Source organism: Carcharhinus amblyrhynchos, chromosome 3 (assembly GCF_965287045.1).
Source record: "Carcharhinus amblyrhynchos chromosome 3, sCarAmb.v2.hapA, whole genome shotgun sequence".
Taxonomy (NCBI): Eukaryota; Metazoa; Chordata; class Chondrichthyes; order Carcharhiniformes; family Carcharhinidae; genus Carcharhinus; species Carcharhinus amblyrhynchos.
This window is the reverse complement of record NC_137326.1, coordinates 57,698,749-57,714,014: the sequence shown is the minus strand read 5'-3', so window position 1 is coordinate 57,714,014 and position 15,266 is coordinate 57,698,749. Positions and strand designations below refer to the sequence as shown.

The 15,266-nt window shown below is 42.2% G+C and overlaps 1 protein-coding gene across 1 annotated transcript in view; it reads right to left on the bottom strand.

The window, feature by feature from the left end:
• The window catches only part of nicn1 (nicolin 1), a 30,869-nt gene that overhangs the window by 13,490 nt on the left and 2,113 nt on the right, over positions 1–15,266 (bottom strand). The window contains exons 2-3 of the mRNA XM_080184302.1: positions 8,161–8,297; positions 5,537–5,722 (exon numbers count right to left, since the gene is read on the bottom strand). Coding sequence (XP_080040428.1) covers positions 5,537–5,722; positions 8,161–8,292 — 318 coding nt within the window. The 5' untranslated portion in view covers positions 8,293–8,297. The remainder of the gene's footprint in view (positions 1–5,536; positions 5,723–8,160; positions 8,298–15,266) is intronic.

Here is a 15,266-nt window from a genome sequence, read left to right as displayed (position 1 = left end):
GCTACCAGACGTGCTGAATTTTTCCAGGGTTTTCTATTTTTATTTCAGATTTCTATCATCCTCAGTATTTTGCTTTTATTACTGTCATTTTATGTCCTTTTTTGTGCAAGTTGCCTATGTTGGTTTTCTTAGCTGTTGGGCAAATTATCAAACCGAACAAGATAGTGACTTCAGGAAAGAATTGAGCATGTACAAATTCACACACACACGGTTGTTTGAAAAAGTATGCACGGAGTATACTAACCATATCTAATAAGTCTGTGGTGATTTACTGGACATTGCATTTAATATTTATTTAGGTTTATAATGAGCTGAATTTTTGAGCAACATTTCACTTCAGGATTGAATGTTTGTTTATGGATCCCTGCTGCAATACAAATTTTCAGAGGTTAATCCAGTGTTTCAAATCAAAAATATTGGTCTGATGAAAGGTGTAACATGAAATGCTTCACGCAGTGATCTGACCAAGGACGTTGTTCATTTAGTTCTTGTGACAGAATGAAAAACAGGAAGTGGTTGTGACTGTCTGACCACCGAACTGCTGGAATTGGGGCATGGGCCATTCAGCATAGAGTGATTCCTGTGGGAGGAGAGGGAGCTCATTTAAATGAGCTGAATAGGATCTGGTAAACACTGCCAGCACCAGCAGGAATCTCTGTGACTTTCCCACTAATGGCAGCACTTAAGAATGCAATTGGGAGAATCGCAGCCCATATCTTCAAGAACCATATTTTTCTCTTAAAATTTGGAAGGGCATTGCATTATTTATACACAGGTAAGTTCATCTTTGGACTGGGAGCAAGCATGTCTTTTCAAAGAAATCACCTGGCCAAGTACTTTATGGGAAAAAGCTGTTTGCTTGCTAGCAGTGTAATTATTTTACTTGATGGAAAAACTGGTTTAAAGGCAAAGGCAAAGAGATTTACTGATAATCACATTAAAAAAATCTTAAGTTTTGAACTTGTTGTGAATTCAGTTGGAACTGAAATAAGAAAATGAAAATCTCCATACCTTCCCTGAAGTAGAGTGGTTATCTGGCACCAGCTAGGAATTGCATCTCAGTAGAACTTGCCTACCTATGGAAACCTGAGAGGCTGAGACTAGAAGGACGAAGTTCTGTTAGAGAGAACCTTCAGCATTCTACTGGGGTTAGCAATCTGTCTTCATACAATCATTCAATGCAGAAGAGGTCCTTTGGCCCATTGAGTCTGCATCGACATGCGAAAAACAATTGACCTCTCTGTAGCCTGATTTACCAGCACTTGGCCAATAGCCTTGAATGTTACGACATGCCAAGTGCTCATCCAGGTACTTTTTAAAGGATGTGAGGCAAACTGCCTTTACCACTCTCCCAGCAGCATTCCAGACCATCACCACCCTCTGGGTAAAAAAACTTTCCCTCACATCAACCCCTAAATTTCCTGCCCCTCATCTTGAACCTATGTCCCTTCATGACTGACCCTCCAACGAAGGGGAATAGCTGCTCCCTATCCACTCTATCCTTGCCCTCATAATCCTGTACATCTCAATCAGGTCACCTCTCAGTCTTCTCTGCTCCAACAAAAACAACCCAAACCTATCCAACTTTTCTTCATAACTTAAATGTTCCATCCCAGGCAACATCCTGGTGAATCTCCTCCGCATCCCCTCCAGTGCAATCACATCCTTCCGATAACGTGACCACCAGAACTGCACACAGTACTCTAGCTGTGGCCTCACCAAAGTTCTATACAACTCCAACATAACTTCCCTGCTTTTGTAATCCACACCTTGACTGATAAAGGCAAGTATGCCATATGCCTTTTTCACCACTCTACTAACATGCCCTTCCATCTTCAGAGGCAAACATGCCAAGGTGTCTTTGTATCATGCCATTCATTGAATACTTCCTTGTCAAATTAGTCCTTCCAAAGTGTATCACCTCAAACTTTACAGGGTTAAATTCCATCTGCCACTTATCTGCCCATTTGACAATTCTGTCTACATCTTCTTGTTGCCCAAGACACTCCGCCTCACTGTTAACCACCTGACCAATCTTTGTGTCATCCACAAACTTACTAATCCTACCCCCCCATATAGTCATCTATGTTGTTTATATAAATGACGAATAATAGAGGGCCCAGCACAGATCCCTGTGGTGTGCCACTTAACATTGGTTTCCGGTCACTACAGCAGCCTTCTGTATCGTCTTCTGTTTCCTACAACTAAGGCAATTTTGAATCTACTTTATCAAATTACCCTGTACCCATTTGCATTTTCCTTCTTTACAAGTCTCCCATGTGGGATCTTGTCAAAGACTTTGCTGAAATCCACATAAACTACACCAACTGCACTACCCTCATCTACACACTTGGTCACCTCCTCAAAAAATTCAATCAAATTTGTTAGGCTTGACCTCCCTGGGGAAGCCCTATGACTATCCCTGATCAATCCTTGCCTCTCCTAGATGCTCTCCTTCAGAGGTTTCCCCAATAGTTTCCCTACCAATAATGTGAGACTCACTGATCTGTAGTTCCTTGGTTTATCTCTACAACCCTTCTTAAGTACCGAAACTCCATTAGCTGTTCTCCAGTCCTCTCCCCTTGGCCAGAGTGGAATTTAAAATTTGGGTCAGAACCCCAGCAACTTCCTCTCTCACCTTCCACAGCAGCCTGGGGCATAATTCATCTGGACCTGAAATTTTATCTACTCTTAAGCCTGGGGGGCATGGTGACACAGTGATTAGCACTGTTGCCTCACAACGCTTGGGACCGGGATTCGATTCCCAGCTTGGGTCGCTGTATGTATGTTCTCCCCGTGTCTGTGTGGGTTTCCTCCAGGTGCTCTGGTTTTCTCCCACAGTCTGAAAGATGTGCTGGTTAGGTGCATTGGCCATGCTAAATTCTCTGTCAGTGTACCCAAACAGGTGCCGGATGTGGTGACTAGGGGATTTTCACAGTAACTTCAGTGCAGTATTAATGTAAGCCTACTTGTAGACTAATAAATAAACTTGTGCTAACAACTCAGTCACCAGTGGAGTGCCCCAGGGATCTGTTCTAGGACCCTTGCCGTTTGTCATTTTCATAAATGACCTAGATGAGGAAGTGGAGGGATGGGTAAGTAAGTTCGCTGATGACACGAAGGTCGGTGGTGTTGTGGATGGTCTGGAAGGACGTCAAAAGTTGCAGCAGGACATAAATAGGATGCAGGACTGGGCGGAGAAGTGGCAGATGGACTTCAACGCAGATAAATGTGTAGTCGTCCATTTTGGCAGAACCAACGGGATGAACGAGTACACTATCAAGGGCAGGAGTCTTAGTAGCGTTGAAGAGCAGAAGGATCTTGGGGTCCGGGTCCACATGACTCTTAAATCGGCCTCGCAGGTGGAGGATGTGGTCAAGAAGGCGTATGGTGTACTGGCCTTCATTAATCGAGGGATTGAGTTTAGGAATCGGGAGGTAATGTTGCAACTTTATAAGACCCTTGTCAGGCCTCATTTGGAGTACTGTGCGCAGTTCTGGTCGCCTCACTATAGGAAAGACGTAGAAGCTATTGAAAGGGAACAAAGGAGATTTACAAGGATGTTGCCTGGACTGGGAGGCATGCCTTATGAAGTTAGGTTGAGGGAGCTGGGACTCTTTTCCCTGGAGAGACGAAGGTTGAGAGGCGACCTGACAGAAGTTTATAAAATGTTGAGAGAAATAGATAGGGTGGATTCTCAGAGGCTATTTCCCCGGGTTGAAATGGTCGCTACGAGAGGACACAGATTTAAGGTGCGGGGAGAAAAGTACAGAAGTGATGTTAGGGGTAAGTTTTTCACTCAGAGGGTGGTGAGCGAATGGAATCGGCTGCCGTCAGTGGTGGTGGAGGCGAACTCGCTGGGGTCTTTTAAAAGACTTCTAGATGAGTATATGGGGTTTAATGGGATTGGGGGTTATAGATAGGTTTATAGATTGGTAGGTGTTGATGTGATCGGTGCAACTCGTGGGCCGAAGGGCCTGTTTGTGCTGTAGTGTTCTATGTTCTATAACTCCAATACCTTGTCCTTCCTTATGTCAATTCGCTCAACAACCTCACAGTCTCTCTCCCTGAATGCCATACATTCATCCTCATTGTCTTGGATGAAGACAGATATGAAGTATTCATTGAACATTTTACCAACATCCTCTGGCGCCACCTACAGATTGCCCCCTCAGTCCCTAATTGGCCCTACTGTTTCCCTGGTTATCCTCCTCCCATTGATATACGTATAGAATATCTTGGGATTTTCTCATATCCCGTTTGCTTTCCTAGTTGTTTTAAGCTCCACCTGCACTTTCTATACTTCACTGATGCCTCTGCTGATTTACCCACTTTGTACTTATTAAAGCTTTTCTTTTCTTTTTCATTGTATCGTGAATATCTCTGGTCATCCATGGTTCTCTGGGGTTGTTATTCTTCCTATTAACCTTCCCATTTCCCATGAGGGAACTCCAGTTCAACAGCCTCAAAACCCTATGAAATTAATATAATTTATTTATTTTAATATAAAGTCTACTCTCCAACAGCCTAAATTTGCAGAGTCTCCTATCTGTTTGTCCCTTGTTTGTGCGTGTGCAGGCATTTGAAAAGAGATAGCTAGTTTAACATTCACAGTACAATTGTTTGTTAATCGATTCTTGCACCTTGTTTGAAAGAAGATTTGTTGGTTTACAATAAATCAATCATTCTAAGTTTTTTGAAAGAATCCTGGTTAAGGTCTCTTTCGTTCTGTGTCTAACAGTAATAAAATTGGATAATTGCCATTTTGGATGAGTGAATTAAATATGAGGCCAGTGTTGGGTGAGGTCAGGAGGTGCAGTGGGGATCGGATGAGGTAGAGTCAGAGGAGGGGATCATGTTGAGTCAAGGTGATTGCCTTGGGGAAGGGAGGGGGGTCCACGCCTGCTCCTTGCTCATATATTGACATATGAACGCCATGAACAGACAAAATACTCTTGGACATCCAGCCAGCTTAAGCTATATTGTGTATAAATGTACTTCACAATAACTGCTTTTTGAGATGTTTTGATTCACTGAAGCATGCTTGTAACAAAATTTCCTCATTTCAATTTACTCCAGACTCTGAGTATTTTTTAATCCAGAACACAAATGTTGAAGGGCCAGCTTGCAAACTTATCCAAATCCACCAGAAGCAGGGAAAGTTAGGATTACTGGGCTTTAACTTCTGAATTATTCTGTGCATCTCCTTAGGGTCTGTTCCTAAGCAACTTAAGTTGTCATAAAATGTGTTAAGTTATTCTCCCATCTAATGCCTAATGGATGCAGAGTCACTGACCATAGTTTGGCAAATCATTCAAACTTGTTATAAAGAAGGCTTGTCTGAGAAATTGAAAAATATTACATTGGTGTGATACCTGGTGTAATAACAGGAAATATAGGTGAAACTGCACCACCAACCAATTGTGGATTTGTTCAATCAGCTGATTTGCAGTAGCCTAAGTATCATAAAGATTTAAAATGAAATAATAAGAAAATTCAGGCTGTAACATCAAAGGAATTTACAGTTGAACCTTACCTGATCTCTTGCAATGGAGAAGTAATCCTGTGATCCATTCTCCGTGTGGGGATTGGGCATCAGACACATGTTCCGGATGCAGGTCTTCCACTTCAACAGCTTCCTGTCAGACTCTGCAGTCAGCCGTCGTTGAAGACGTACAGTTAAGAAAGCAGTGTAATAATTCTTAAATGTGATTGTCCGAAGCTGGTCAGTGAAGAGTAATATAATGCAGTGATAAGAGAGAGTTGAACAGATGAAATTACAAGTTCTTCCACAAAGGAATAAATGTTCAAAAAAAGATGACTTAGACAAGTGACTGGAAGATTTCAATCAAAGTAAAACATGATAAATCTGGAATGGTTTAAGATTATTCTTTTTTTACAAGAGAAAAAAGCATAACTGGGTGAATAATGGATTTACTCTGCCTTACAACAGATTAGACGTGACTCGGGTTTATTAACCAACACCTTCAGTTTATAATTCAATCACATTATAAAGAACTGCTGCAGAATAAAAGATAGCATTATCCCAGCAAAGGGAATATCAATCCTGATGGTAAAGGCTTCTGGGGTAAAGGTCAGCTTTTGTTTCAATTTCTCACATTTCTTGTCCACTCTTTAAAAACTTATTCCTTGCCCTCAATTCTCAGTTAGAAAGGCTGACAGTTTAAAAAGCTTACAAGCTTTCACTAATAAATTTCACCATTGGCAATTAGTGTAGAACACTAGTTTAGAGTTAGCCTCATTAAAGTCATGAGGAAGTTCTCTGTGACTGTAGCATATTATCTCTGCTACTCAACCACTCTGCAGCCTTTGATACGGTCAACCACACCATTCTCCTCAACATCTCTTGACAGAAGGGAATAGGGAGGTCATTATTTCTTGGGAGGTGCAGGTCCACCTGGGGTATATGAACGAGGGCATCAGAGTATGACTATTTCAATCACTAAATGTTGCACCACAGATTAATAAGGCCATTAAAAAGACACACAAAACACTAGACTAATGGTGTGTTCTCTGATCTTGTCAGTTCCCATCCTGTTGTCAGCGAGGACAGAGAATTTGACGTTCGGCCAAAACTCCATTCACAGCAGCAGTACCAGAGAATGCCAGCCACGGACAAGGGTGAAGGTTTCTGGCGTTTTCCAGACAAAAGACAGTTACAAAGTTATTTTGAACATGTGCCAAATCTTCGTTTACGTCAACCTTAGAGACCTGAGTGTAGTTCTGGTTGCCATGTTATAAACAGGAGATAGACACTGGAGATGGTTCAAAGAAAATTTACAAAGATGATACCAGAAGCGTATGTGTATACATATCAGGATCGTATTGTGTAGAATTCTGGGTGTCACATTATAGGACGTGAATGCATTGGAGACAGTGCAGAAGAGGTTTACAAGAATGGTTCCAGGGATGGAAAACTTCAGTTATCAGGATACAGTGGAGAAGTTGGAACTGTTCTCCTTGGAGAAGAAGGCTATGACTGATTTGGTAGAGATATTCAAAATCATAAGGGGGCTGAACAGGATAGAAAGTGAAAATTCATTCCTGCTTGTGATTTTATCAGCTACAGAGATCTCAACTTAGACATTTGAACACAACATATTGATTATGTACTTTAAGATTTAAAGTGGTTTGCAAAAGAAGAAAATGTGATGCGAGAAAAAAAAATTTCACACAGTGAGCAGTTGGTGTCTGCAATGCGCTGCCTGGAAATGTGGTGGAGGCAGATTCAATTCAGACATTCAAGAGAGCATTAGATGATTGTTTGAATAGAAACAATGTGCAGGGATATGGGGAAAAGGCAGGGGACTGGCACTAAACAATAATGTTGAATTGAAGACCCAGTGAAGACTAGGTTTTCTTCCTCCTGAAAAATGGTTGAAGCATGACTTAATAGTTATTCAAAATTTTGAAATTTTTTGATAGAAAACATTTCCTCTTGTTAAGAATATTCAATGTAGGATAAAAGTTCACTAGGTAATTCAGAAGAAACTACTTTACCCACTGTGGAGGGAATGTGGAACACACTAATAAGGGTTTGACAGAAAACTAGACAAGTACACAAGGGAGAAGAGAGTAGAAAGTTAGAACACCCGATTGAACCATAAACACTGGCATGGTTGGGCTGAATGACCTGTTTCTGTGCAGTATGTCTGATGTAATTCTATTTTTGGAATTTAAAAAAATTTTTCTACACACTGATTTGCACTAAGCATTAAACATTAGACAAAAATATTAAAAATAGTTACAGACTGAAGTTTACATCAACCATCAATCCATTCACAGCTTTATAACCTCTTCCAACTCTGACCATACTACTTTTCTGAACTCTTTATTCCTCTGCCTTTGAAATTTTACGCTTTGCCTCTATTTTTGTCCTATCAGCCGCTGTTGAATTTTCTCCCTAAACTGCTCAATATCTCCCTTATCTCGTGAAGACACCCTTTAAAATTTACTTCTACCAATGTCTGTCACTTTCATTTGGTTAGCTATCAACCTAACCATTGAGACCCCACTTAGGCATTTGAGTACAACACTTGATTATATACTTCAATATGGAGTTAAAAAAAGCAGTGACATTTTCCAACTGAGTTTTGCATTTAATAATGAATATATTTGAGAGGCACAAGACTCACGTACATTAATGATTCTTTCCCGTGGAAAAGTCACCTCAATTACAAACACTCCAGGTTTTGCCAAGTCTGTTTTCACATCGCCAGCCTGCAGTGCAATCGGACTTTTGATTATACAAGCAATGCTCTCGTCTGCCATTTTAGCTGTGTATAAAACAGGAGATTGGTGTCAAATACATCCAAATGGTCAGTGAAATAATGGGAGAAACATTATAATTGGATAGTGCCTCAAAATATTAAACCACTCAAGTTTAAGATGTTCACAATTGGAATTCTAAACCTCTAGTTTTCCTTAGGAGATCCTACCTACCAGATCTACAAAGATCTATTGTATCTACAAAGCATGTAGAGAAAATTGCGTACGAACTAAATATTACATAAAACTTATTTCAATTATAACATTCAACTGAATTTTGATAAGGAAGTTCAGATTCTGCAGTCAATATATTAAATTTATTAGGGTATTCTATCAATGCAGCGTAGGGTGATGAAATTTGCTGATGACACGAAGATGAGTGGAAAAGCAAATTGCATGGAGAGTGTGGGGAGTCTGCAGAGGGATCTGGATAGGCTAAGCGAGTGGGCAAGGTCCTGGCAGATGGAGTATAATGTTGGCAAGTGTGAGGTTATCCACTTTGGCAGAAATAATGGTAGGAGGGATTACTATTTAAAAGGCGAAAAGCTGCAGCATGCTACGGTGCAGAGGGACCTCGGGGTCCTTGTGCACGAGTCGCAAAAACCCAGTCTGCAGGTGCAGCAGGTGATCAAGAAGGCTAATGGAATGTTGGCCTTTATAGCGAAGGGGATAGAATATAAAAGTAGGGAGGTCTTGCTGCAACTGTACAGGGTACTGGTGAGGCCGCAGCTGGAGTACTGTGTGCAGTTTTGGTCGCCGCACTTGAGGAAGGATATATTGGCCTTGGAGGGAGTGCAGAGGAGGTTCACTAGGCTGATACCAGAGATGAGGGGGTTGGACTATGAAGAGAGACTAAATAGACTGGGTCTGTACTTGTTGGAGTTTAGAAGGATGAGGGGGGATCTTATAGAGACATATAAGACAATGAAGGGGATGGATAGCGTAGAGGCAGAGAGATTCTTCCCGCTTAGAAAGTATAGCAGGACTAGAGCGCACAGCATCAAGATAACGGGTGGGGACAGTTTAGATCGGAGTTGAGGAGGAACTTCTTCACTCAAAGGGCGGTGAATCTCTGGAATTCTCTGCCCTTTGAAGTGGTGGAGGCTACCTCGCTAAATATATTTAAGTCACAGGTAGATAGGTTTTTGACAGACAAGGGAATTAAGGGTTATGGGGAGAGAGCAGGAAAGTGGAACTGATCCACGGTTAGTTTAACGTCTGTTGTAGGTAAAATGTTAGAATCCGTCATCAAGGAGGAAATAGCGAGGCATCTTGAGGGGAATTGCTTGATAGAGCAGACGCAGCACGGTTTCGTTAAGGGGAAGTCATGTCTGACAAATTTATTGGAGTTCTATGAGGATGTGTCTAGGGCGGTGGATAGAGGAGAGCTGGTGGATGTGGTCTTTCTTGATTTTCAGAAGGCGTTTGACAAGGTACCTCACAAGAGGTTATTCCAGAAGGTAAGGGGGCATGGAGTTGGGGGTAGGGTGTTAGCGTGGATAGAGGATTGGTTGTCAAATAGGAGGCAGAGAGTGGGGGTGAATGGGTGCTATTCGGATCGGCGGTCGGTGACTAGTGGAGTGCCCCAGGGGTCGGTGCTGGGGCCTCAGCTATTTACCATTTATACAGATGATCTGGAGAAGGGAACCGAGTGTATGGTGTCGAAATTTGCTGATGACACCAAGATTGGTGGAACGGCAAATTGCACGGAGGGTGTGGAGAGTCTGCAGAAGGATCTAGATAGGCTGGGCGAATGGGCCAGGAAATGGCAAATGGAATTTAATGTTGGCAAGTGTGAGGTGGTCCACTTTGGTAGGAATAATGGTAGGAAGGGCTATTACTTACGTGGCGAAAAACTGCAGCATGTGACAGTGCAGAGGGACCTCGGGGTCCTTGTGCACGAGTCGCAAAAACCCAGCCTGCAGGTGCAGCAGGTGGTCAGGAAGGCGAATGGGATGCTGGCCTTCATAGCGAGGGGGATTGAATATAAAAGTAGGGAGGTCTTGCTGCAGCTGTATAGGGCATTGGTGAGGCCGCAGCTGGAGTACTGTGTGCAGTTTTGGTCGCCACACTTACGCAAGGATATTTTAGCCTTGGAGGGAGTGCAGAGGAGGTTTACTAGGCTGATACCGGAGTTGAGGGGGTTGAGCTATGAGGACAGGCTGAATAAACTAGGCTTGTACTCGTTAGAGTTTAGAAGAATGAGGGGAGATCTCATTGAGACATATAAGATGATGAATGGGATGGATAGGATAGAGGTGGAGAGACTCTTCCCGCTCAGAAAGGACAGTAGGACTAGGGGGCACAGCCTCAAGATAAAGGGGGGGGCGGTTTAGAACGGAGTTGAGGAGGAACTTCTTCACTCAAAGGGTGGTGAATCTCTGGAATTCTCTGCCCGTTGAAGTGGTGGAGGCTGCCTCGCTAAATATTTTAAGACGCGGGTTGATGGGTTTTTGATAAGCGAGGGGATTAAGGGTTATGGGGAGAGGGCGGGAATGTGGAACTGAGCCATGACAGATCAGCCATGATCTTATTGAATGGCGGGGCAGGCTCAAAGTGCTAGATGGCCTACTCCTGCTCCTATTTCTTATGTTCTTATGTAATGCTCAACATTAAACATCAAAAATCTTTGCACCGTAATGAACGGTCAACAAAAAACACACTTCTGCCGCAGTGATGTTTTATTATTCTAATAAATTATCGAATAACAGTCAGAATAAATGTTTTTATTTCTGGATGGCAAGAAGTAACTGGTGGGGTGCCACAGGGTTTGGTTCTTTGGCCCCAGCTTTTACAATCTATATTAACGACTTGGATACAGGGATGGAAGGCTCAATAGCCAAAATTTGCAGATGACAGAAAAATGGGCAGGACAGTAAGTTGCAATAAGGAAATAAGAACCTTACAAATGGATATTGTGGAGTACTGTGTGCAGTTTTGGTCACCGCACTTGTGCAAGGATATTTCGGCCTTGGAGGGAGTGCAGAAGAGGTTCACTAGGCTGATACCGGAGTTGAGGGGGTTGAGCTATGAAGACAGGCTGAATAGACTGGGCTTGTACTCGTTGGAGTTTAGAAGGATGAGGGGGGAACTTATTGACACATATAAGATGATGAAGGGGATGGACAGGGTAGAGGTGGAGAGGTTCTTCCCGCTCAGAAAGGACAGCAGGACTAGAGGGCATAGCCTCAAGATAAAGGGGGGGGGGGGGGGGGGGGCAGTTTAGAACAGAGTTGAGGAGGAACTTCTTCACTCAAAGGGTGGTGAATCTCTGGAATTCTCTGCCCGTTGAAGTGGTGGAGGCTAAATATATTTAAAACACGGGTAGATAGGTTTTTGGTAGGCAAGGGAATTAAGGGTTATGGGGAGAAAGCGGGAAAGTGGAACTGAGCCACTTTGGATCAGCCATGATCTTACTGAATGGCGGGGCAGGCTTGAGGGGCTAGATGGCCTACTCCTGCTCCTATTTTTTATGTTCTTATATAGATAGGTTAGGAGAGTGGGCCAAAATGTGGCAGATGGAGTTTAATGTGGATAAGTGTGAAGTCACGTATTTTGGTTGGGAAAATGGGAAGGTCACTTATTATCTAAATGGGGAGAGATTTTAGGGTGTTCTGCTGCAGAGGGATCTGGTTGTCCTCCTTCATGAGTCACAGAAAATTAACATGCAGATACAGCAGATAATAAAGAAAGTGAATGGAATGTTGGCATTTATAGCTAAAAGAATAGAAGATGAAAGGAAGGAAATATTGTTGCAACTATACAAAACATTGGTAAGGCTACACCTGGAGTACTGTGTACAGTTTTGGTTCCCCTATTTGAGGAAAGATGTAGTGGCATTGGAAGCAGTTCAAAAGAGGTTCAAAGTTGATTCCAGAGATAAGGGGTTTGTTGTATGAAGAGAGATTAAACAGCTCAGGCCCAGACTCTCTGGAATTTAGAAAAATAAGGAGGTCAAATTGAAGTATACAGGATGATAAAAGATATGGATAAAATCGATGTGGAGTGGATGCTTCCTCTTGTGGGGCATTCTAGGATAAGGCATGGCTTCCAATGTTGGAGTAACTAAAATTGGGTATTCTCAAGAGGTCAGAATTAGAGGAGCACAGATATCTTGTCAGGATCATGGGGCTGGAGGAGATTACAGGGATACGGTATGTAGGGGACATTTAGGTAATTGAAGACATGGATAAGAATTTTAAAATGAAGGTGTTGTGTGACTGGCAGCTGTTGGAATAGTCAAGCTAAAAATAATAAAACAAAACGTAACAAACTGAGTGAAGATTTCAGCAGCAAATGAGCTCACACAGGGCTGACATAAGAATATAAGAAACAGGAGCAGAAGACTCGATGGCCTGTTGAACATGCACTGCCTTTCATCATGGCTGATCTTAGGTTTCAAGTTCACGTTCCTGCCTGTTCCCCATATCATGCGATTCCCTGAGAGACCATAAATCTGTCATCCCACCTTAAGTATATGCAGTGATGGCACATCCACAAGCCTCTGGTGTAGGAAATTTTGAAGATTCACAATCCTTTGAATGAAGAAATTTCTCTTCGTCTCAGCCCTAAACTATCACAGTAAGAAGTCTTATAACGCCAGATTAAAGTCCAACAGGTTTATTTGGTATCATGAGCTTTCGGAACGCTGCTCCTTCATCAGATGTGTGAGCCCATTCATCTGAGGAAGAAGCAATGCTCTGAAAGCTCGTGATACCAAATAAACCTGTTGGACTTTAACTGGTGTTGTGAGACTTCATACTGTGCCCATATCAGTCCAATATTGGTACCTCCACAGCTAAACCTTCACTTCCTTATTCTAAATCTGTGTCCCCTTGTTCTAGATTTCCCAGCCAGAGGAAGCAATATTTAAGTGTCTACCCTGTAAAGCACCTTCAGAATTTTCAATGTTTCTTCTAAACTCCAGAAAATAAATAAATTTATAAATAAGTAATAAAAATTAACTAAATAATATAAATAAATAAACTCAGCCTTTCCTGATAAGACTATCTTTTTATCCAAGAGACTAATTTAGTGAACCTTTGTTGTACTGCCTCCAATGATGTCAGTGAGTTATGATGGTGGAAAGAGGGAATCATACTGAAAGCACAAATACGATACTGGAAGCCCATCATGGATTAAATACGTCCCCAAGATTGAGAACAAACTGATTTTAGTGTAGCATCAAGAAGCCCTACAAAACTGGAGCCAATGGGAATCATGGGAAAAAACTTTCCACCAGTTAGAGTCATATCTAGTATAAAGGAAGATGGTTGTAGTGGTTGGAAGTAAATCATTTCAGTCCCTGGACATTGCTGCAGGAATTCCTCAGGGTGGTATTCAAGGCCCAACAATCTTAAGCAATTTCACAAAAGACTTTCCCTCCATCATAAAGTCAGAGTGGGGAAGTTATTGATAATTGCAGTATACGTAATTCCTCAGATACTGAAGCAGTCCATGTCCAAATGCAACAAAACAAGGACAATATCCAAGCTTAGGCCGATAAATGCAAGTAACACCTGTGCCTCGCAAGTGCCAAGCAATGACTATCTTCAACAAGAGAGAATTTAACCATCATTCCATGACATTCAATGGCATCACCATCACAGATTCAGCCATAATCAACATTTGGGGAGCATTAGAATTAACCAAAAACTGAAGTAGATCAGCTATATAAATATTGTGGACACAAGAGCAGATCAGAGGCTGGGAATTCTGCAGTAAGTAACTTCTCCTGACTCCCAAGAGCCTGTCCACCATCTACAAGGCACAAATCAATAGTCTGATTAGATACTGTCCATTGGCCTGGATCAACGTAGCTCCAACAACACTAAAGAAACTTGACACCATCCAGGAAAAAGCAGCCTGCTTGACTAGTACCCCTTCTCCAAACATACAATCCCTCCACCACTGATGAACAATGGCAGCCATATGTACTGTCTATAACATGTACTGCAGGAATTCACCAAGGCTCCTTAGGCAGCATCTTCGAAACCCGTGACATGTACCATCTAGAAATTTAGCAGATGCATGTGAATACCACCACCTGTAAGTTTCCTCCAAGGCATTCAGCATCCTGACTCGGAAACATATTTTCATTTCTTCACTGTCGCTGGATAGATGAGAATTAGTAATAAAGTTGACAAAAAATGCCGAAAATATTGAACATATCTGGCAGCGTTTGTGGAGATGCAGAGTTAGGGGTGGGATATGGGTACAAAACCCACTACGACAGTCTGCAGAATTTAAATACAATTAATTAAATCTGGAATATAAAAGTCAGTTTCAGTAATAGTAACTATGAAACTACCATCTGGCTCACTAATGCTGTTCTTACCTTGTTTTGAAAGTCACTCTTATCTTATTGGACAACAAAAGATCAGAAACTCCAGCCCAGCGTTTTAAGTTTTTCAGGCCCAGTACAGACCCATACAAAATAAACTAAAAAGGGAAAATGTTGCAAAAACCCACGTTAAATGCCTTGGAGCAGAATGCCTTTGAAAAGAGTCCAAGACGGGGGTAGGGACAGGAAAAGGTCCCAGTTGTTAAAAAGAGAGTAAGGAGGTTTGAAACAAGAAATGGACTGCGGTTAGCAGGCTTTAAGTGAAGAGGACTGAGATTGAAGATGGTAGCAGAAGGTTGGTGACTCCACTCTTCAGGCTGTTCTGGAGAAGTGTTCTGCTCGGCACAGCAAGAGACCTGAAATTATTCTTGGAAGCAAAGAACCTTGAGAGATTGAAACCTGGCAAGGTGAACCATTGCTGGTGCCATCTGAGTTGAATCAATTTCTGAGAGACTTTCAAAGCCAGATGCTCAAAGGTGAAGACGAGAATCCCTTGTGAGAGAGACATTAGGTGGGATTTTCCGCAGCAGCGAAGGGTGTGAACAATGGGACTGGAAGATTCCACCACTAGCCAAAGGTAAGCCGCCTCTGCCACGGCAAAACATGCTGGGGGTGGGAGGAGGCAGAAAATCTC